General features: G+C 40.0%; 1 protein-coding gene across 1 annotated transcript; it reads right to left on the reverse strand.

Moving 5' to 3' along the window:
* Nucleotides 1-1,896: 1,896 nt before the first annotated feature.
* LOC309401181 (uncharacterized protein) lies at nucleotides 1,897-23,299 on the reverse strand. Its single transcript, XM_081970237.1, has 9 exons — nucleotides 23,005-23,299; nucleotides 17,888-17,967; nucleotides 16,623-16,682; nucleotides 15,475-15,588; nucleotides 14,959-15,015; nucleotides 13,984-14,048; nucleotides 8,644-8,769; nucleotides 7,605-7,742; nucleotides 1,897-1,937 (listed from the first exon to the last, which is right to left on the reverse strand). The coding sequence occupies exons 2-9, from the start codon at nucleotides 17,942-17,944 to the stop codon at nucleotides 1,931-1,933; spliced, it is 624 nt and encodes a 207-aa protein (XP_081826363.1). The 5' UTR covers nucleotides 17,945-17,967; nucleotides 23,005-23,299; the 3' UTR covers nucleotides 1,897-1,930.
* Nucleotides 23,300-23,390: the final 91 nt, after the last annotated feature.

Here is a 23,390-nt window from a genome sequence, read left to right on the forward strand (position 1 = left end):
GTCCTTCTCATCAAGATTCTCCTGAAATCCTCACCCTAGCCATGCCGAATAAATCTGTCTTGCTCCTTTCATACATGTGCTAAGCAATCATGGCTTATCCAAGGTATCTGTTGAGCTCAAGAGGAAGCCATTTGTAGACTTTGTTTCATAACCCAATCCTTAAACCCATCCAGATGTCATTGCCCTGATTCCTAGTTCACAAACATCTTTGTTCCTAGTAAATTGTGCTCTCCAGATTATTACAGGTGACAATGTGTGTTTCACACCCAATCTTGGTCTATTTGTTGTTTATCCTTGATCAACCATTATCTATCTGTACCTGGCATTTTGGGGTACAATTTTCTTGTCCGTTGGCCCTTCCTTCAGTGGTGAAATTCAAATTATTTTACTATCGGTTCTGTGGGTGTGGCTTGGTGGACATGGCAGGGGAAGGATACTGCAAAATCTTGATCCCCACTCCACTCGAAGGGAAGGATCCTGCAAAATCTCCATTCCCACCCCACTTTGGGCCAGCCAGAGGTGACATTTGCTGGTCCTCGGAACTACTCAAAATTTCTGCTACCGGTTCTTCAAACTACTCAAAATTTCGGCTACCGATTCTCCAGAACTGCTGGATTTCTCCTCTGTCTTCCTTCCTTCTTTCCTCCCTCCCTCCCCTCACTATTTCTCTTTGCTTCCTTTCTTTCCCATTCCAGAAACCTAATCATCACTGTTGGTGGCAAATGTTCAATGGTTATAAATCAGATGTTCCATTAGGAAAACAATATATTATCATTCATTCCAAAATAACAATAGTAGTTCTGGAAATTCACAACAGAAAATACCTGCTGATATGTTTCCAGTTTATTTCTTCGGTCAGAGTGATGCTAATAAGATTGGAAGTAGCAGATACGAGAGACACTTTTATACCAAGGCAGTATTCACCTTTGGCTTTAGACCAAGAATTCATATTAAATATTTAATTAGTACAATTATTGGGGGGGGGGAATTAAAGAACAGCATTAACGCCACATAGGAAACACTATACAATTTTTTAAAAAAAATGTATTTGCAGGAGAATATGGAATATAACATAATCTCTGTGACTCAGGATTGAAGGATTGGTGGAGTCCTTTAGTGTTCTCTGAATTTGGTTCTTGCTTGTGGATGTTTCATTATCCGACGGGGTAGTAACATCAACGATGAGATGGCTCTAATAACAAGGAGCTTTTTCTTCCTCATCCTGCAAAAAGTTAGTAAGGTCTGAGGCCCCACTCAGTCACTATGCAGTACAGCCTCAAATGTACAAAGAGAGCAAAAAGGAACACCACCAGAAGGATGATGACTCCAGCGATCTTCAATATTTCTCCCTGCCTTTTTCTGAAAAGGGCAGAGAAAAGAGAACAGCTTGCTAGAAGAATCTTGGCTAATTCACGATGCTCCCTAGCCTTTCATTAGCCGGGCGTTTTCGAAACTGCGTCATCTCTACTCAACTGAGCCATGTTACTTAAGGAATCCTTGGAACTGTCGCCCAGCTTATCTAGCGGATATCAGGTGTAACCTATCCAAGGAATTCTCAAACCCCTCCCATTCTACAGGGCACCAGAGGGAAGGTTGGCTCCCTTCGGATGTATTTGGGGGCCCACTGGGATAGGAAGTGACGCATCGGGCTGCGAGGGGGCCTGAAGAGCAATAATCAGCCCACCTTCAGAAAGGGCACTTAGCATCAAGCATGGAGTGGCACCACTCATGGGCAAAAGTGAGTTAAGGGGCAGGAACACTTTCTTTCCTGATCCAGAGCTTTTAAGGGATACGGCCATTCCCAAATACTTAGAGGGAATGGAACGGAAGGAGACTCGGGCGAATTAGATCTATTGATCTATGATTATAGACTATATTGATTAGAATAAGGCATACCTGCACCAAGATCTCTCCTTTTGTAGGTTCTTCCTTACAATCTGGAAGCATGATGGGCAAATAACGAAACAATACATGAATAGATTTCCAGGCACATCTCTGACATTAATAGGTATATTGATTATGGAGTCATTACCTAAACTGCACAATTGTAGCAAATAATTGGAATGCATCAGATTTTGATTAGCAAACCCCCTCCAAGTCAGATGGGTGCATCCCACCTAATTCATCTTTTCCAGATAAACTTGGTTTCTTTTTTTAAAAAAAAATCTGTTATTCAGAAAAGCTGCTTCCAAACTCTTAACCCAGCTCTCCTTCTGTAATGTCCAATACGTTTTTGCAACTTGTGAATCTTCCCAGCTAAATGCAATATGCAAATTATATACACAGAACACTATTCTCTGAAATGTAAGACTTCAAAAAAGAAAGAAATGCTAGATTTCATTTATTTGCAAGAGGACTGTGATAAACTTCAGATCCGTTCTAATTCCTCAGATACGTATCATAGAGTCCCTATAATCAAAACTGTTTTTATTTTATGATCAACCGATAATAGTTGAATTTCTCTCCACTTTCTCCCTCTCCCTAAATCAGCCTTTCTCAACTTTTTTACCTGGAAGACACAATTTCCATAAAAAATATGTATAGTTGGCATTGCATGGTGCACAAAATTATATATATGTATTTATGGACCCTGATGAAACCCTTAGCGACCTCTTGTACAATCCCGCTTGAGAAAGGCCGATCTAAATGATGGGCTGTGGGGCTACTGATTCTCCAGAGGAATTCAGGATGTCCTTCACAAGGTCTCTTTCCTGAGGGATGAAGCTTCACAGTACCCAGATGGAGCCATCTGAAGGTGGTGTTTCCATCACTCCTGCAACTCCTGGGGAAAAGAGTACCGTATTTTTGGACTATAAGACGCACCAGAGTATAACACGTGCCTTAGTTTTTGGGGAGGAAAAGAAGAAAAATCGCTCAACAATCCATGGTATTCATCTGGCTAGTGTCCTGTCAGTGTGTGAGAGAGTTGAGGGCTGTTTGGAAACAAACAGTATTTGCCGTGTGAGCAACAAGAAAGGAAACCACAAGGAGCTGGGGTATGGCTTGTTCTATACTAAAGCTGCATGCTTTCTTTGATATCTGAAACTAAAACTGAAAGTGAAACTTTTCTCCTTTGCTGAACTTCCAGGTTGGAAAACCTGCTTTTGGTATTGTATATTTACTTAATGTGTTATATTATGTCTAAAGAGAAGTTATGGAGTCCTGCTGAATCAATTACTGGTGTGTGCTTTCTGGATGTGATTGCTGCAAAAAACTCTGCCACGTCCTTGCAGCAAATAGCGAACAGCCAGATCAGCTTCAGCACGTTATTGCAGCCAGATTCAGCATGAGCAGCTGTGGCAGGTGGATCGGCCTCCCGGAATACCTCCAATCAGCTGTTCCAGGCTGCAGGGATTGCCACAGACCATTGCTTCCTCTATGTCTTGCGTTTTTCGCTACATTCGGTGTATAAGACACACCCAAATTTTCACTTTTGGGGGGGGGAGTGCGTCTTATACTCCAAAAAATACGGTAGCTGCTCTTCTTAAAACGAAATGATTCCTATCCTGATCGGGCTCTTGAGCTCAGGGTTCAAAAGACAAAAGGTAGCATTTATCTCTGAAATGAGTATATCAGGGATTCTTGTTTCTCATTTTGAGTATCAATTAGTCCATCCTTAATATATTTATTTTACATTAAGTGACTTATCTATTAAGCAATTATGCTCTTCATATACCTTTTTTCCTTGATAAGTAATTCCTTTGGGGAGGGGTACTTTTCTCCTCCGCACTTCAGGATCTGTCCTTCCTATCATCTCTTTATATATATCCTTCTGCAAACCTTGGATAGATGTTTCCAGCCACCCCTTCACGCTCAGATGGGTCGTTTCAGGCCCCCCCTCTTGGAGGTGTTTTTGGGCTATCCCAAGCCAGTCCTTCACATCTTGCCTGGATTCCTCCGGACATCCCTCCTGAACGTTTTGTATGGATTCTTGGAGCCATCCCTCCAGGTTGATCCTAGATCCATCTGGGGATTCTTGTTTGAGTTTTCCCAGAGATGCTTGTAGCCATCCTTGCAATCCTGTTCTGGATGCAGTAGATCCATGCTCTCTGGAACTTGCTAAAGAGGCTTGGAGCCATCCATTCCTTAAGCTTTTTTCAGAGGGGGCACCTTCTAGCTTAATTATCATTTCCTTGCTCTCTTCCACATTTGCTCTTATTCCTTTGGAGTACTGTCCCTTCAAATCCTGGATGCCCTTAATAGATGCCTCAAGCCATTCCTGAGCACCTAAATGGGATGCTTCAGGTCCTTCCTCTTCAAGGTGATTTATAGTTGTTCGAAGCCATTCTTTGACATCTTGGTTGTCTGCTTCAGAACTTTCCCCTTCTAGGTTTTTCAAGGAATCTTGAAGCCATTTCGCTAGAACTGGTTTAGGTTCAGTAGAAGACAAGAGTTTTTCTGAGGATCTTTGAAGCCACGGCAGTATATTGTCCACAGGTCCTTCCGAATATTGCTTCCTGAGGTTCTCTATTGATTTTTCAAGCCATTCTTTTCTTAGGCTTTCTTGAAAAGTTACCCTAGACTTTTGAAGATTCTTAATGCCTTGAATGGATGCTTCAAGCCATTCCTGAGCATCTAGATGGGGTGCTTCAGGTCCTTCTCCTTCAAGGTGATTTATAGTTGTTTGAAGCCATTCTTTGACATCTTGATTGTCTACTTCAGAACTTTCCCCTTCCAGGTTTTTCAAGGAATCTTGAAGCCATTTTTCTAGAACTGGTCTAGATTCAGTAGAAGATGAGAGTCTTTCGAATGATTCTTGAAGCCATTTCAATGTATTCTCCACAGGTCCTTGAGAATATTGCTTCTTGAGGTTCTCTATTGATTTTTCAAGCCATCCTTTCTTTAGTCTGCTTCGAGGCTCCGCTTCGGACGTTTGAAGGTCTTGAATGCCTTGGATAGAAGCCTCAAGCCATTCCTGCACATTCAGATGGGACGTTTCTGGACCTTCTTTCTGGAGTTGATTTAAGGACATATCCAGCCAATCATTCACATCTTTCCTAGATGCTTCAGGAGATTCCTTCTGAAGATTTATCAGAGATCCTTTAAGCCATTCTGCCAGGCTGGGTCTTGATGTTTTATTAGAAAGATTATTTATGTTTTTCAAAGATTCCTGAAGCCACCCCAAGACGTTTTTCCTGGATTCTTTGGACTTTTTGGTTTTCAGGTTGTCTACAGAAGCTTTAAGCCAGTCCTTCTTTAGTGTGTTTTCCAGGAATGGAGGTTTCATCTCTTCCATATCTTCTTTCTTATCTTCTGGCTTTGTTTGCCACACACTCACAACACAGTCTGTGTGCTCTCTACACAAAATTGATATTAACTGGTCTCTATCCATCAGCAACCTAGAGCACTCTTTTCTCAGTTTGCTCTCTCTAGAAAAATCAGAAGATTAGATATGCAGCTGCGTCAACAGCAAAATATTTTTAGAAACTCTAATGTGAAGTGCTTGTTTTCAGGAAACTCTTACTCCAAAATCTGATATATTTTTTTGACAGTGGAGGGGTGGAGAGTTTTAAAAAACCTACGTTGTACATCTTTGGAAAAGTTCCATTCAGATCCATGAGATTTACTCCTACATGTGGAGGATGACTAAGCTACTTTTCAATATCTTTTTGGATAACATGGGAAATGTATGATTCTTTAAAGAAACCAGGTGGTGGTGGGGAGGCAAAGTCACCATGCAGGAGACATTCATGTCCCGTCCCCCCCCCGTTAATCCTATGAATTAAATTGTGTTTAGGAGTTATAGCTTACATTACATTATATGAGCCACGTGGTTAGAGTGCAGTACTGCAGGCTCTCTTCTGCTGCCTGACGGCTGCCTGGGATTTGCCAGTTTGAATCTCACCAGGCTCAAGGTTGATTTAGCCTTCCATCCTTCTGAGGTGGGTAAAATGAGGAGCCAGGTTCTTTGGGGGCAATAGGCTGACTCTGTAAGCTGCTTAGAGAGGGCTGCAAAGCACTGTAAAGTGGTATATAAATCTAAGTGCCATTGCGATTACATTTCCCATTGCACTGAGTTCAGCTGCATTAAACTGCACATAGGCCTTAGGCATCTGACCCAGAGACAAGTGTTGGACGAAATGTCCATCTGGGTTCAGTTCCAAGTGGGGAAAAAAGACAATGGAAACATGGAGGCTGCTTGTAAAGATGGTTTAATGGTGGACAGGATCACATGCCGTGGAGGTCCTGGGTGAAAAAAGGGCAGAGATGCTGAGAGTCCCTGGGTTTTATGCCCTCTCTGGGTTCTGAACTTCCTGGGCCAAAGTAAGTGTATCCTGATTAGTTGCTGTCAGAGGTCATAAGCTGGCTTTGTAGGTTGTCTGTGTGCTACGTTTGGTTGAAACTTGGTGGGTGTGCAATGAATGGCAATGAAATGGGGTAGATCTTTCTTACATAGAATAGACTGGCCCAGGCCTTAATGGCCTATTAACAAAGGTGGGAGCTGAATTTCTGCTTCTCTGAGTTTCTACTTCTCTTTTAGGGGAAATATTCTGCTTTTTTAGTATATCCTAAAATATTTCATTTTTCTAGGAGAGGGGTGGGTTTTAACTTCCAACACAAGGAAAGAACGAACCATATTTTTGGACTATAAGACACGCCAAGATTTTGAAGAGGTAATTTAAAAAAAAAAAGTTTTTGCACTCCACAGGCCTCCCAAACTCTCTGCATGCCTCATTTTTTTGTGAAAAATGGGGCATGCATAGAGTTTGAGACATGCAAAGTGCTCCTGGGGGCAAAGACGAGCAAAAAACGCCCCATTTTTCACACAAAAAAGGGCATGCATATGCTTTGGGAGGCTTGTAGAATGCTCCGAGGGGGGGGGGGGAGGCCGTTTTTCACTCGTTCTTGCTCTTCCCAGTCCCCAGAAGCACTTTGCAGGCCTCCCAAATCTTCTGCACATCTATTTTTGCACAGAGGGAGGGGTTTCGGCAAGCCAAAAATGCTGTATTCAGTGTATAAGATGCACCCAGATTTACACCCTCTTTTTTGGGGGGAAAAGGTGCATTTTATACTCCGAAAAATACAAGTCCCTCATTTCAGTGCACAATCCTAAGATTGTGGTACTCTCTACCTAGGCGGTATCAATGTGCACCCCCTAAATTACACATTATTTCGCCAGGAGGATGCCCTGTGAAGAGATTTGTGGTATCCATCCGTGACCCAGTGCTGCCATCAGTGACCCGGTGCCTGCCACCTGCCCCGCCCTGACTCTATGCCCTCCTATTCAGGCATGTTTTCAAGCAAAAGTGCATGCACGCTCACATTTGCAAACTGGTAGGGAAAGTAAGTGAATACTACCCCCTGGCTCCCTTCTCTTCCTTTTCTATTGCTTTAATCAAACACAAAGTCTCTGGAAATGGAAGTCCTTCAGGGAACAAGACTTTATGAGAAACAATAAAGGCAGCTTAATATGCTTGGACAGCCAGAATGTTTTGAAGAAGGTGGGGAAAAAATCCATCTCGTATTTCCCTCCAACGGTTGTTTCAGGCAATGGAATTCAACCCGGAAGATTATATAATGTATGTCCAGGAGAGGGTGCTATTGAGAATTTAATATTAAATTATGGAAGAGAAAGTCTGGGCTGCTATCTAAAAATTTCTCACCTGTTCAGTTGTTCATCAAAATACTTAGAGAATTGCTGTTTCTGTCCTTGCAGTTGGAGATTGATTCCTACAAGCTCCTTGTTCTCACGTTGGAGCTTATCTCTGTCTGACAACAGGTCACAGACTACTCTCTGCTGTCTGAAAAATATCAACACCAGGCTGAAATTATCTCCCTTAGTTTTTCTTATGTTGGAAGAAACGTCCATCTGGGTTCAGTTCCAAGTGGGGAGAAAAACACTGGAAACATGGAGGCTGCTTGGAAAGATGGTTTAATGGTGGACAGGATCACATGGCTTGAGATCCTGGGCAAAAAAAGCACATGTGTGACAAAGGGAGAAAAATGTATACATTCTATTGGGCCCTGCCTTAAGAGTTTCCTTTTCCTGTGCAAGAAATCTATCCCATTGGCTTTCAGATTCCGTGTGTGTGTGTGTGTGTGTGTGTGTGTGTTTGTGTGTTAGCTAACTTTGTAGGCTGTCTGTGTCCCAGGCTTGGTTGACTCTTGCTGGGTGATGATGTAATGAAGGGGCTTTGGGCAATTCAGGAGGTTGGTTCCTGCCGATTTTTTACTACTGCGCATGTGCGCGTAGTGCGTATCAAGAATGTGCATGCGCAAAGAGCATGCACGTGCTTTATATGTATCAGCAGTAGAAGAAGCCAGAACCCACCTCTGGGCAATTCCTCCTATGGCTCTACCTGAAGGAGGTAGATCTTTGTAGAATAGACTGACCCAGGCCTTAATGACCCATTGACAAAGGGGGAAGGGGGGTGAGTTTCTGCCTTCCTTTTAGGGGAAATATTCTTCCCTTTTAATATTTCCTAAAATATCTCATTTTCCTAGAGGAGGGGAGGGTGCTAACTTCCTACACTTGAATATCATTTTTTTTTAAAATTAAAAAACACTTATTATTTCCCCCAAGGTTGTTCCAGGGAAGGGAATTCAACACGAAACATTGTGTATAAAATATGAGCAAGAGAGGGAGCTAAAGAGAATTTAACAGGAAGATAAAGTCAGGATTGCTATCTAAAAATTTCTCACCTGCTCAGTTCTTCCTCAAAATGTTCACAGAGTTGCTGTTTTTCTCCACATAATCTCAAAAGCTTTTTGTTCTCATGGTCGAGCTTTTCTCTGTCCGGCAAGAGATTTGAAATTATTGTTGTCTTTCTGCAAATTATGAAGATCAGAGTGAAATTAGTTTCCTTGTTTTTCTTTTTTACCTGGATCAGCTTTTTTTCAAATTAAAAAATATTGAAAATACCTTCATGTAGGATATGTTTATATATTTAATTTATGCAATTTAATTTTGTTTTGCTATTTCTATTACAACAGCCAGCAGTCTTGGCTTACAGGAAACATTGCTTTAATCAATTATTGTGTATGTTAGAAATGCTCAGCAAAAGTGACAAGACAGTAAACTTTCCCTGATTTTTAGCTATACCTACATTATATTGTTAAGGGATTTAATCAAATATTATTATTATTATTTTTAAACAAAGTTTTATTGGTTTTTTAAAATTTACAAGGAAAAGGGTAGTGGAAAGGTATACAAATTTTGGCAGTTGCAAAGTGTGGTAGGCGCCCCCTCCCTCCAAACTCATAGTATACATCTGAGTATAAGTCATTAATACATAGTCATATATAATCAGCATATTAATTCTATTGGTACTTTCAATCAATTTAATACATAGTAATATATAATCCACATGTTAATTCCATTATTACTTTCGGTCAGTTTATATCAACGAGATTTTCTTATTCATTTTTGTGATCTGAGCTTTCTTGGTATTGCCCCTTCTCCCCCCGCCGGCAGAGCTCCGGCCCCTCCCGTGTCCTGCATATCCGTTGTAGGATCTTCTGTTTTTTCTAGGTGTATTTTGTTTTTTCCATAAAGGCCTGTGCCTCTATGGGTGTGTTAATTCTAATTCTTGTCTCCTCCCAGAATATCAACATACCTTCAGGCATCAACCATCTAAACCACACCCCCTTCTGGTATAATTTATTCACTAATTGCGAATAATTTTTCCTTTTTTCCCTAATTTTTTTGGGGATCTGCTTCAAGATAGTTATTTCCCTATCATGGTATGTCAGGGCTTGCCCCCTTTGTACACCCAGAATTTCGTCTCTTGTGCTTTTTCTAAGAAATTTAATATGTACCTCCCTGGGTACATTGTGTGTTCTGGCATAGGCTGAGTTCACTCTATAAACCAGATCTATCTCCCATTCCATCTGTTGTTTTTCTTTGTGAATATATTCAGCCAAAATGTTTATCATGATGTCCCTTATGTTTTCATCATCCGCTTCCATCACGTTTTGAAATCTAAGATAAAAGGACATTCTCTCAAATTCTGTTTTCATTTGTTGGGTATCAAGTTCTTTGTTTCCCTTCTGCACCGCCTCTACCCACCCTCATCTCCGCCACCCCACCCTCCACAAGGTCCAGTCTCTGTGAGTTCTTATGAATTTGGGCTTGGTTTTCTTCTTTCATTTCCTTTAATTGTTTCTTAATTTCCTCTTGTCCCTGTAGGAGTTGCTGAAGCATTTGTTGCAAATCCATCTCTGTACTTTTAGGTTGCATCAGGTCAGTTATCTTTGATTGTGTAGCAGGACTGGAAGTTGCTGATGTCGGGGCAGAGGTAGCAAAGCCAGGCTTTCCAGGGGGTGGTCTTTTAGGAGACATTGTTTATAGAATAAAGAGTTCAGTCAGTGTAGAGAATGGACAGCTAGAGCAGCAGAGCAGCCAGATGAGTCCAGGAGGCAGAGGATCCAAGCAGGAGAGAATTTCTCTAATCAGCCTGGCAATAGAGTAAAGTTTTTCACCCCAGAGAGTTCAAAGAGTAGCAATCCACAAGAGATTCATCTGGGTAGCACGGAGACAAAGACCGGAAGTCTGAATTTTTAAAGGTGGAGTCAGGTTTCACAGTTCATGAAGACAACGGAAGTGTGCCATCTTGCCCTGCCAGCTTCGGGTTTAGAGGCATAACAAAGTTTTCAAAGTTCCCAAAGTCCTCAGATCATCAGTAAATTATGGAGTTAAGTTCAGTGAAAGTCACTTTAAGCAAGGGTGTGGCATCATTGGTTGGCTCTCCCCCCTCCTCCTTCCCCTGGGGCTGAGAGCAAAATTGTTCCAAGCCGCCTGTCCGAGGGGGGGGGGAAATCCCCCTCCCTCCAGCCGCGCCTCCCAAGTTAGCCGAAAGAGAAAGTTTTAAGCTGCTGAAAAGTTCTTCAAATCATTAAAGGGAGTGAAGGGGGGTATGCGCCTCACCACACCGCCGCTGCTTCCTTCTACTTTTTCATTTTCCGTGCAGCCTGTCCGCGAAGATGCTTTACGCGCCCTCCGATATTGCTCCCCGGTGCCTTGAGCGCGCAGGGGACCTCCTGCCGGCGATGCAGGGATTCCCTGCGATGCCGCCCCTCCGGCAGGACGCCTCTTCGGGGCGTCCTGTGCCCCCCAAGGAGTGGGGAAGCCCACCGGGGAGCCGGAGCGGGCAAACGAGTTGCCCGTCGCCATCAGCCGCCGGAACCGGAAGTCGGATTTAATCAAATATTATGATGTCCCTATATTTAGAAGAGTTGGATTATTTAATTACAAGTTAATAATATTAACTTTAGTATTTAGCATTGCTTAATCTATTTATGATCGTTAGATGTAAACAACTTTTTTTCTTACACATTTCAAAAAAAGTATGAACCGTTTAAAAATAATTTCCAGAAGCAAAGTAAAGTTACGGATGTAGGATATGGTTCTCACCAGCGATAATATTCAGTTGGTTCAGACCAGTTTGGGTGAACTGGTAGGGGCAACCTGCGGGTGCCCCACTTTCCAGTTCCATGCCGTCCTATTTAGCAACGTTCTCAAAGTTGTGCACATGCGTGCAAGCTGCACACACAAGCACAGTGCATGCGCAGAAGGCTGTGAACATGCATGGAAGGCGTGTGCACTCACAAAGTGAGATTGCAGCGAACCAGTGGTAGACTTCCGTGAAGCCCGCCTCTGGTTCTCACATCTCACAAATGCCAAAGTGTCACCATATTCCAATAAGTTGTTTTCTTAGAAATAAGGCAAGTAGCTTGTTTATGAGGGAGGATGAGATAGAAATGGTATTAATAAAATGTCATTGTTAGAGTCTCTATGAAACAACAACTGCTATTCCCGGGTTGTTTTCCAACCTTTATTAGAAGAATATATCTTTTATTGCTTCTCTTCCAATATGAGCAGAAAATGTCAAATTTACCGATATGGTCTTCAAAATTCAAAATACGGCCCTTTCCTATGCTATATCCACTCCATTTTATTGGCCTAGTTCACTGGTTACACCATCTGCAGCCAGCACAGATGTTCCTCCAGTTGTTTTCAATTGTGAGAAGTTAACAATTGCCTCCATAGGGGACTGGAGGCTAAAACATATGAAGAATGGTTGCAAGAACTGGGTATGTCTAATTTAATGAAAAGAAGGACTAGGGGAGACATGATAGCAGTGTTCCAATATCTCAGGGATTGCCACAAAGAAGAGGGAGTCAAACTATTCTCCAAGGCACCTGAGGGTAGGACAAGAAGCAATGGATGGAAACTAATCAAGGAGAGAAACAATCTGGAACTAAGAAGAAATTTCCTGACAGAACAATTAACCAGTGGGACAACTTGCCTCCAGAAGTTGTGAATGCTCCAACACTGAAGAGATTGGACAACCAATCTGAAATGGTTTTTCCTGCCTGAGCAGGGGGTTGGACTAGAAGACCTCCAAAGTCCCTTCCAACTTTGTTATTCTATTTTATTTTATTCTATTCCATTCCATTCCAATCTAATATTCTACTTTACTCTACACTCTACTTTACATTCCATTCCATTCCACTCCACTCCACATTCCATTCCAATCTAATATTCTATTCTACTCTACTCCTAATTCCATTCCATTCCATTCTTATTCTGACTTTTGGTATTTTGTTCCTCCTTCTTTCTGCTGGAGAATTTCAGCACTTCAGCACTAAATTCTCTAGTGTTACAATCACACTGAATGCAAAGGTGTTCTTCATATTCAATTATCAGACTACATCACCACCCCGAGTCCCTTTGGGGAGAGGGGGCGGTATAAAAATCGAAATAAAGGTACATTGTAAGAAATGCCAAACTCTGGGGAACTGTATTATTGATGTTTGTTTATTTGTTTTGATACAATGGCTAGTCCCTTTGTAGGTATTATGAATATTGTCTTCAAAGTGTAGATACTTAGTAAGATTATACAAAGATTTGAACAAATGCTTCCCTTTGAGGAAGCTTTTATTATCTCATGATAATATGCTCATAACAAAACTACGTGATCACTGAGACTCAACACTGACTTGATGGCAAATAATCCATCAAGATAATAAACAGCAAATTATCACAAAATATTTTTCAGACGTCATCTGGAAATGGTTTGTTAGTGGTGTATATGTGATTACATTTACAATGTTTATGTTTTACATTTTAATATAGTTATTTACTATAATTATAATATAATTTGTTGACTCAATTGTAATAATTATATTATATATAATTATAATTATATAATATTATACTATAATATAATACAAAATAGAGTTGGAAGAGACCTTAGAGGTCTTCTAGACCAACTGGTAGGGGAGTGGTTGGAATACAGTATTGCAGACTAATTCTGCCGACTGCCAGCAGTTTGATCCTGATGGGACTTAAAATCGACTCAGCTTTCCATCCATCCGAGGTTGATAAAATGAGGACCCAGATTGTTGGGGGGATTCTGTCAACCACTTAGAGGGGGCTATAAAGCACTGAGAAACGGTATATAAGTCTAAGTGCTATTGCCATTGCCACTGCTGTTTAGACATACAAATACTGGTGAATATAAATAGTATTAACATGAAGGAAATTTATTTTTAACCTCCTTTCAGTAGAAATTGTTTAAGAAATTAAAGTCTTCTCTTAGAACTCCAAAGATATTCAATAATTCAGTTTGGCTTGGATGTAATCTACTTATCAGTCTAAAAAATGGCTGCCATAAGGTAAAGTTTGGTACTTGATGGATTAAGGAATGCAACACAAAAAGGATGAAAATTCTGGGCAATTGAAAGTGCACCTTTCCAAGATGAATGTAGCAATAGCATTTAGCAATAGCACTTAGACTTATATACTCCTTCATAATGCTTTACAGCACCGTGTAAGAGGTTTACAGAGTCAGCATATTGCCCCCAACAAACTGGGTCCTCATTTTACCCACCTCTGAAGGATGGAAACCGGTGAGACTCAAATTGCCAAACTGCAGTCAGACAGCAGTCAGCAGAAATAGTCTGCAATACAGCACTCTAACCACTATGCCACACAGCTCTACGTCAAATAAAGGCATTTTCAATTATGCCATGACTTACATAAAATCCAGATCCTTTGACTTCTTTAGCTCCTCTTGCAGGCATTTTATTCTCATCTGAAGAGTCTGGAAAAGTCAAAATACATTACAAGTGATGTATGTGTGAATATGTGTATATATGTATATGAACAAGTAGAGGTAGTCCTCAACTTATGTAACAGTTTGTTTGTATTTCAAAGTTTCAACTGCACTGAAATAAGTGACTTGTAACTTTTTTACACTTGCAACCATTGTGGCATCCCCATGGTCAGATGATCAAAATCCAGATGATGTGCAACTGGCTTATATTTATGACGGTTGCAAAGGAGTCATGTGATCCCCCTTTGTGACCTTCTGACAAGCAAAAGCAATGGGGAAGCCAAATTCACTTAAAAACCATGTTACTAACTTAACAATTAACAACTCTTTGCCTTGAAACAGGGATGGGATTAGGTGGCCTTTCAAACTGAGAGGCTGGTGTTTACAATCCCTCCTTCCTTCCCATATTTAAACCTTTGTGGTTTACAGAGGATGGGAAAAGGGAAGGTCCAAAAAGTTCCAGCTTAGGCAATGAACCCTTCAGCCAGGGCTGAAGATAAGAGTGTAGTTGTGTTACAAGGCTCAAACTTTAAAACCAGCCCTCCAAATTTTAGATATGATGAGTAAATGCTTAGGAAACAAATCATATTGTGTTGTTGTAATTGCCATTTTAGTTAAGCCTCACTCACTTTGCCCAGAAGGCCACATTGTTCGGCATCACAAAAAGGCTGTCCAGCTCTGATAAGAGACTGATTTCCTCAGTCTCACCCCCAACAAAAATAATGGGGAAGGGGATCACGCCTCTTTCTAAAAATATACTTTCTGAATTAGCAACTTAAATGTGGAGTTTGATTTCATTTGCAAGGACATCAAAATAACCTAATCACAAGTAGCCCTAAAAATGAAGAATTCTATAATGGTGCTCTTGCTCTTGGTTAATGTCTTATATATGACATACCTCGATTAGTCTGCTTTGTTCCCACAAACGTCTCTGCATTATTGCAAGTTGTTCTTCCTGCAATGTTGACAAAACACACTATTTTAAAATGACAAAATGATTGTCAGCATATAAATTTTTCGCTTATGGGGGGGGGGGGGGAGAAGGGCAATGTTTAACCATTGTTTCTTCATCCTCAGATCTTAGGTGCCAACTGATGCCTCTGGTGTCTAAATTCTGCACACTTGCCTGGAAGTACATAGCACTGAATAAAAAAAGATTAATTTTGATATTGTTCTATCTATACGTTGGCCTTTATTGGTAGCTGCAATCTCTGCTTGCATAATTTGGTTTTTTTCCTTTTCCATTTCTTGCTTTTTATATCCATTATCTTATCATCACATTGATCTCCTTAAGAGATCATGGCCACCAGAAGTGGGAGGCATTTCCTTTCTAAAAGCCAGCCAGTCACATATGAAACTCTGCATTTCTTGAGAACATACACTCAACAGATTCCCCAGTTGACAGATTGCTTACCTGGTAACTACGTATGGTGAAACGTAAATTATGATCTCCCTCTTCCTCACGGAGCACAGGTGTGGGAGTATCTTCCAGGTGCTTGGAAAACTGGCAGTGGCTTGATGTATAGAGCTGGAAAGCAATTAAAGTCTTAAGGGTTAATAAAATATGCTGGTAAGCGTAATGAAATGTTCAGGCTCTGTTAGGTTGACTATGCCACTATTAAACACTTCATTATTGTTTTTGTTTTCCTACAAACATAGAAACAGATATATAAGAGTTATCACATCAGATTTATCTCCTCTGTTACTTTCCCAACAGATAGTAAGGGGGCACCAGACAGAATTCAGATCAGGTCAGGGGAGAAATCACTGGTTTGCAAATGTGAACATGCACGAGCTACCTCTGTACATGCACCAGAACCTCCGCACATTCGCACTGTCAAAACTGGACATGACGACTTCCGGTTCGCCCGAACCTGATAGAACCGGCTGAATTGCACCACTGGATCAGGTTAACTCAATGAACTCTGTAAGTTGAACATCTTTGATGAAGGAGGATATATGAAGATGCTCAAACTGGTACGTGCCTTAGCAAGTAACCACAGTAGCAAAATTATTGGGTAAGGGGACCACACATTTTTTTAAAAAACGTACTTTCCATTCTGGCACCTTAAGTATGGACTGATTTAATTTGTAAATCTGGTAATTTACACGTAATCCTTGATTTACAATAGTTCATTTAGTGTCTGTTTGAAGTTATAAGAGCACTGAAAAGTGACATAACATTTTCACACTTACGACGATTGCTGTGTTCCCATGGCCATGTGATCAAAATCTGAATACCTGGCAACTGACTAATATTTATGAGTTGCAGTGTCCTGAAGTAATGTGATCCCCTTTTGCAATCTTCTGACAAGCAAAGTCAAGGGGTAGCCAGATTCACTTAACAACTGTGTGACTAACTTAACAACTGCACTGATTCACTTAACAACTGTAGCAAGAAAGGTTGTAAAATGGGGCAAATTTCACTTAACAAATTCTCACTTGAAATCCAACAATCGTCGTAAGTTGAAAACTATCTATAAACATAACCCAATCAAGAGGAGTCATATTTATTTTCATTGTTAATGTTTAGTTTACCAAGTACAATTATATATTATATACCTCATCACGTCTCTTTTCTGCCACTGAAGGTGTTACTTTGGGAAGTCTTAATAGTTCTTCCTGCAACATTAACAAAATACACTATTTTAAAAAGATAAACTTGCTGTTAGCAATTAAAGACACTAATTTTTCTAATAACTATTTGTTTGGGAGGGAGGGGGTTGATATCAACCATTGTTTTTCTGTCCTCAAATCTTAGTTGCCAACTGATATCTCTGGCACCTAAACTCTGGACAGTTGCCTGAAAGTATACACCACTGAATAAAATAAAATATTTTGATATTTCTATCTGTCTGTTTACATTGATACCAGCATTTAATTTGGACTCTGCAGCTGCAATCTTTGCTGGCATAATTTGTCTTCCCCCTTTTTATCTCCATTGTTTATAGTTTGATGGGCTGGAACATTAAACAACCTGCTGTTTTGTGGCATTTTAGTCATATCAATAAAGTGACTTACTGTTTTTAAATTAATGTTTTCCATTACAGTCTTTTTATCCCACAAAGAAGTAGATCAGCATGCAATAGAGACTCCAGGTCTCTCTTATTTTTCCTTCCATTCATTTGTGTTTGATTCTGCCTGAAAAAATCCCTGTTGTTGGTGGTATTTTTTTTTCTTTTTCAGAAGTGGTTTGACATTGAGTCCCTCCCATGGCTGAAAGAAGTGACTGGCCCATGGTTATGCCTAAAGCTAGACGAGAACTCACAGTATCCCTTCTAGTCTGATGCCTTAATCCTGACACCAAAATGGATTTCCTGGGCAGCTAACCTAAGCTAAAAATGTATTTCAGAAATAAAGCACAGAACCAAAACCTATAATGGCAACTGAGGACAAACACAATGTCCATTCTCTCCCCCTCCATCCCTGCCCCTCCCCCTCATTTCTATACTGCTCCCCTCCCCATTTCAATATTGCCTATCATATTTGGGTGACAATCAGGGGTGGGTTGCTGCTGGTTTTACTACCCATTCACAACATGCGTGCACCTACTGCTCACTGCGCATGCCTGCCGTTTAATGTAAATTGTTCTCCGTGCATGCGCAGAGCAATTTACAGTGAACTGCGCACATGCAGTCACTAAAATCCAAAATGGCGGTGGCCCTGCGGCGGTGAGGGAACTAGGTTCAGGGGCATGGCAGGCCTGGGATGCTGCCGGTTCTGCGACCCAGGCCTGAATTCCACTACCGGTTCAGCCGAACCGGGAGGACCCCACCTTTGGTGACAATAGCATTTAGTGTGACGCATGAACAAAGCATTTTCCCTACCTCTTCTTGGAGACGCTTCATAGCGTTTCTCATTCTTCGCTTGAAACTGCCTTCCATCACGCTTTAATGGTGATTGATGGCTAAAAGATAAAATAGTAGGTGAAAAAGCACAATATTAACATTTCTTTTGGAAAATCAGAATATAGGTTTTCAGAGACAGCATCAGGAATAGCACATATTTTAAATGCCTTTGTCCTCCAGTTCTGAATGATCCTTCACAACAGGCATTCAACAGCCAGGCCAATGTATAATTTCTAGTAGTATAAAAAGATAATAATTTTCCTTCCCTAAAGGAACTAGGGGAATAGCTACAATTGATTGGTAAATTAAAATCCAAACAATAAAACCATTGGCCCCTGAAGTCCAGACTAAATATAAGTGTTTTTAAATGTATTTTGTAAAGCTAGAGAGAGCAATAGCCAAAGACAACGGCTTCACAAGAGTCTTCCAAACTCTGGGAATGATGCAGGAAAAGGCTATCTTCCATCTGTCTTATATCACCAGTCTCAAAAAGCCACACAACTTCTGGATTTCTCCTGCAGATTTCGACGTCTGCTGAAACGCTTTCTCCTGGGCAGTCAGGTTCTTTAAAAAGGCAGTTCCCCTTTACCTCACCTAATCAGCAAGGGAGAAATCCATCCAAGATTTCTGGACCGCATCAGACTGCCCATCCCTGTCCAGGACTTTTCACTTTCTTCTTTTGTCTTAGCTGAATATTTGGTATTTGTTTTCCAATTGGTAGGCCCCCGGGAGCTCTGAGCTACTTTTCAATATCCTATAAGGGTCAGGGGAATTTTTTTTCATGAAACCAGATGGGTGAACCAATTCACCCCATGTATGGGAGACATTCCTGTTTCCCCAAATGATTTTCACCAGTTAAATTGGGGAAAAGAAGCTACATCCTATATTTCCAATTGCAACAAAAGCATCTTTAAACCCTACAGAATTAAACATCATTATTTGTTTATTTTTTAACTTCTATCCCACCCATCTGTTCTAGAGCCAGATCTAGATGGCTGAAAAGATAAAGCGTTAACACATTTAAAATAATAGCTATTAACACCAAAATTAATAGCCGAGTCCCTTTGGGGAGAGGGGGCGGTATAAAAATCGAAATAAAGGTAAAGGTAAAATTGTTTTAATAATATAAATCCTACCATGTAGGGCAGACAATACTAACATGGATCTCCTTAACTATTTTTAATGAGTCTGTAGGTCCTGAAACAACTTTTTTTCTCTTTCAGACCACAAAAGACACAATTCCTAAACACTTTTTAAAGGTAAAACTTTGGCTGTGTGGGAAACAATCTCAGTTTCTTCCCAAATGCCAATCTGTAAAGATAGCTCAAGAGGCTGCTTTCTCACAGTTTAGGCAGTACCTTGTCTGTGAAGTCATATAGAGATCACAACTGTATCCATAAAATCTGCAAATATCATGGGAGGCTTCATGTAGAAAAGAAATTCAATTGTTGCTTTTCCTAGTTTTTTCTTCTCCCAAAGTTTCATCAGAACAAGGGTCTCCTTGGTGTTCCACATCCCTCCTACAATTTATCTGCCTTGAAGATGGAGATCGGCAACCAGAGTTTTCCAGACACCCACCAAGGCATCTGCCACCCAATCTGGAATGTAAACACCAAATACCCAAAGCAAAAATGTAATAAAGACTTGGGGAGCTGCAAAGCAGAATTCCAGTCTCTGCTTCCTTTATTTCCATGAATGCTTCTATGGACTCCGGGAGCATTATTAGGAAACACAGGGTGGGGATTGTGGTTATCTGACTGCTTTATTTAGAAGTGAGAGTCCTGCTGCTTTTCCTCCTCCCCATCAAGGCAGCAAAGGACTCCTGGCTTAAAAGAAGACCTTCTGGGCAAGGAAGGATGGACCTGGATCTCTGCTGTTTTCTAAGTATTATGGACAAGCCAATTGAAAAAACCTATTTGGGGGCCTATCCCTTCACATGATGAAGGCTGAGAGGAAAGAAAGAAAAAGATGAAGAATGGATTTTAAAATTGACTGAATTAGCAAAGATGGAGAAATGGACTGCTTTGATAAGAGATAATGTATTAAACAGCTTTATAAGAGCCTGGAAAACGTTTGTGGACTTTTTGCATACCAAACACAATAACAGATCGTTAACAGAGGGATTTGAAGAATAGTGTAATGTTTAGCTTAACCTGTTGACTTAACCTGTTGACTCTCTCTCTCTCTTTTTCAGCATCCAACCAGGGTGAATTCTATATGTTAAATTTATTTGGCATTTGGATCAGCTTTTTCTCTTTTTTTTGTACAACATTTTTTCCCTTTGTTGTTGTTAGTGCTGGATGTAAGTTTTTGTTTTGTTTTTCTTTTTGTATTTTACCTTTTATAATTAAATAGTTAAAATTAAACAGAGTATCTGCTGTCGTTAAACTTCATTTTAAATGTCTATTAGAGAACCTGTGACCTACTAAATCTTTCCTTCAGAGCTATTTCCTTACCGGGATCCTCGGGGGCTTTGCAAGGACAGACGCCTTCACTCCAGAAGCTGGCCTGCACTCAGAGATGTCCCCTCTTGAGTGACAGTATATCTGGCACAGTCCAATGACAGCACAGGACATGTTTCATGACATTTTGTATTATGACATGGTCTTTGATCTAGCTGAGGACATATGCTGAGTGTGCACCCCCAGATCCAACACATTAGCTTTGAATATGAAAGGTTTCAAGCTAAAAACAGAGATCCCAAGAATCTCAGGTGGCAAACAGCTTTGTTTTCCAGATATTGGTAGCAGGTTCAGGATCTGCCATTTTTCTTTTAAATTTTTTTTTAAACAAACATAAAACAGACAGACATAGACACACAAACATAAAAATCATCCTCCAGTTATATACAGTATGTTGATTGGTTACAAAGCTTTGTGCTTCCTCACAATAGTCCCAGCTTGCAATTTACACAAATTCTCATATCCAATATATATCTATATTGATATAGATATATATATCTATATTGATATATCAATATAGATCTATACTAGTCTCCCTTTATTTATCAGTACAAATACAACATACAAACACACACACATATATATACACATACATACATACATACATACATATACATATATATGCATATATATATATACATATACATACATATACATTACATACACACACACACATATATATGCTGGTTTTGTTGTATTCGGGTCTTTTCCCGTGTAAGAGGAAACTTACACGGGAAAAAACCCGAATACAACAAAACCAGCATACCTACACCCATGAAAATCTACGAAAACATATATATATATTTGGGCATACCAGGGGTTGTGACACAATACATATACACAAATACAACACACATATAACAAAGGCAACATTAAAAATATGGTTTTCTGCCTGGATGGTCTCCTGGAGTTTCTTCCCATATTTGGGCATACCAGGGGTTGTGACACAATACATATATATATATATGTATTGTGTCACAACCCCTGGTATGCCCAAATATGGAAAGAAACTCCAGGAGACCATCCAGGCAGAAAACCATATTTTTAATGTTGCCTTTGTTATATGTGTGTTGTATTTGTGCTGATAAATAAATAAAGGGAGACTAATATAGATCTATTTCAAGCTATTTAGCTCTCATCAGCTAGCCATGCCCTTACTGGGTTTAGTGGCTAATACATCTGCCTAATATGTAATACAGCCCAGGTTCAAATCCCAGTAAGGGTATGGCTAGCTGATGAGAGCTAAATGGCTTGAAATAGATCTATACTAGTCTCCCTTTATTTATTTATCAGCACAAATACAACACAAATATAACATACATACATACATACATCCATACATATATGTATATATGCGTATGTATGTATGTATGTATGATGTGCGTGTGTGTATGTATGCATGTGTATGTATGTATGTGTATATATACACACACATACACATATATACATATATACATATATATATATATATATGCATTATTACCATTATTACTCATTTATTTGACTATAACTATTATCACTCCATTTTATACATAATACTCTAATTTAACTACATTTAAATTAATTTTTACTATGACCTTTCATTACATCATCCTGTATCCTTCCAGTAGCAGTGCAATCTTATATCTCTTGCCATTTGTAGTATTAAGTGTTCTGATTGCTTTCATATGGCACTCACTGGACATTTTTCAATGGCGCTCAATGGACATTTTGTGCATGCTATTTCTTGCCCATCTGAGGAACACAGTTGATTAGGTCAGTACAATCTCTGCTGGCCCATTTGTTATGCAGTTCAGAGTTTGTACACTTTAACAACCATTTGCCAACCTCCAAGCCATCCGAGAAAGGCAAGGTTAAAAATAATAACTAATTATTATTATTATTATTATAAATAATTAAAAACAATTTAAATTGTAAATCTGAGCCCTTTCTCAATGAAGACCCCGTTGTGTTATTGATTACATCAAAAGGAGCCAAGCAGGTCAAATATTTTCTGCCCCCAATGACTACTGCAAAAATCTTCTCTCCAATATTCCTTGGACAAAATTCCCTGAGGCTATTGGCATCGGCATTTCTACGAATCATGGGTGCTTCAGGCTGGAAGTGCAGATGCTCACTCCGTTAATATAAATTTAATAAATAAACAAAATGTCCAGCAGTATCTGGGCAGTTTATATGCTTGGGGTGGTCTCAGAATTTCAGCACCTGCTAATTGTTCCAGCTCCTTTAGTCAATTCAGCAAAAAAAAGAGCCCTGGCAACGAGTTACTCTTTGTTTAACAAATAAGATTTTGCAAAGTTTCAACAATACGGCTGCCAAACGATTTTAGAATTATGGTAGACAAATGTAATGTAACAACGCAAGCCATGTACATAGCAGAGGGTCTGGTTTAAGAATAATTGCACTGTTATTCAGATGCTAAGTCTACCCGTATAATAAAAATACAAAAGAACATTTTTATTGTGTAAGGAAAAGTCCCCTGTCTAGTTGCATCGTAAGAATTAAAACATCCAACAACATGTGAGCACGTAGGATTGGAAAGAGCACTGCATTTTGAATTGAAAGCAAAAGCATTTGCAACAGAAAAAAGGTCAGAGTGGGCATGGGTAAAAATCCATTTTCAGCGTTTCTTACCTTGAGTTTGTGTACTAAGAAAACAAATATTTGATCCGCAGTGGCTTTCCTGCCACTCCTTTTTCTAAAAGGGGGGGCTTTTCTTGAAAGTTGAGGCTTATGGTGAATTATTAATGTATTATGTTAAAAATGTATTACAGTAAAAACACCTTTTTAAAAAGCCAAATTTAACATAAAGGAAACCCATGTTAATTAGGCAATGCAACTGTACCTCAAAAACCATATTGCAAGTAATGCTGTGCAGCCCTGAATAAGCCACAGAAAATAGGAACCATTTTGAGTTTTATGCTTCGACATTTTCAGGGCCCTTTGGTGAGGTGGGAGGAGGAGGAGGGGCCTGGACTTCCATGAGGGACAGGCCTATCGCTCAATCAGAGGGAAGAGTG

This window comes from Natrix helvetica (genome assembly GCF_964273705.1).
Source record: "Natrix helvetica genome assembly, chromosome: Z".
In the NCBI taxonomy this organism is placed as follows: Eukaryota; Metazoa; Chordata; class Lepidosauria; order Squamata; family Natricidae; genus Natrix; species Natrix helvetica.

Coding starts and splice junctions, on each gene's coding strand:
- LOC309401181 (XM_081970237.1), bottom strand. CDS start 17,944: ATGGAAGGCAGTTTCAAGCGAAGAATGAGAAACGCTATGAAGCGTCTC. Junction 16,683..17,887: donor TGAAGCGTCTCCAAGAAGAG/GTAGGGAAAATG, acceptor TTAATGTTGCAG/GAAGAACTATTAAGACTTCC. Junction 7,743..8,643: donor TTTGAGGAAGAACTGAGCAG/GTGAGAAATTTT, acceptor GATATTTTTCAG/ACAGCAGAGAGTAGTCTGTG.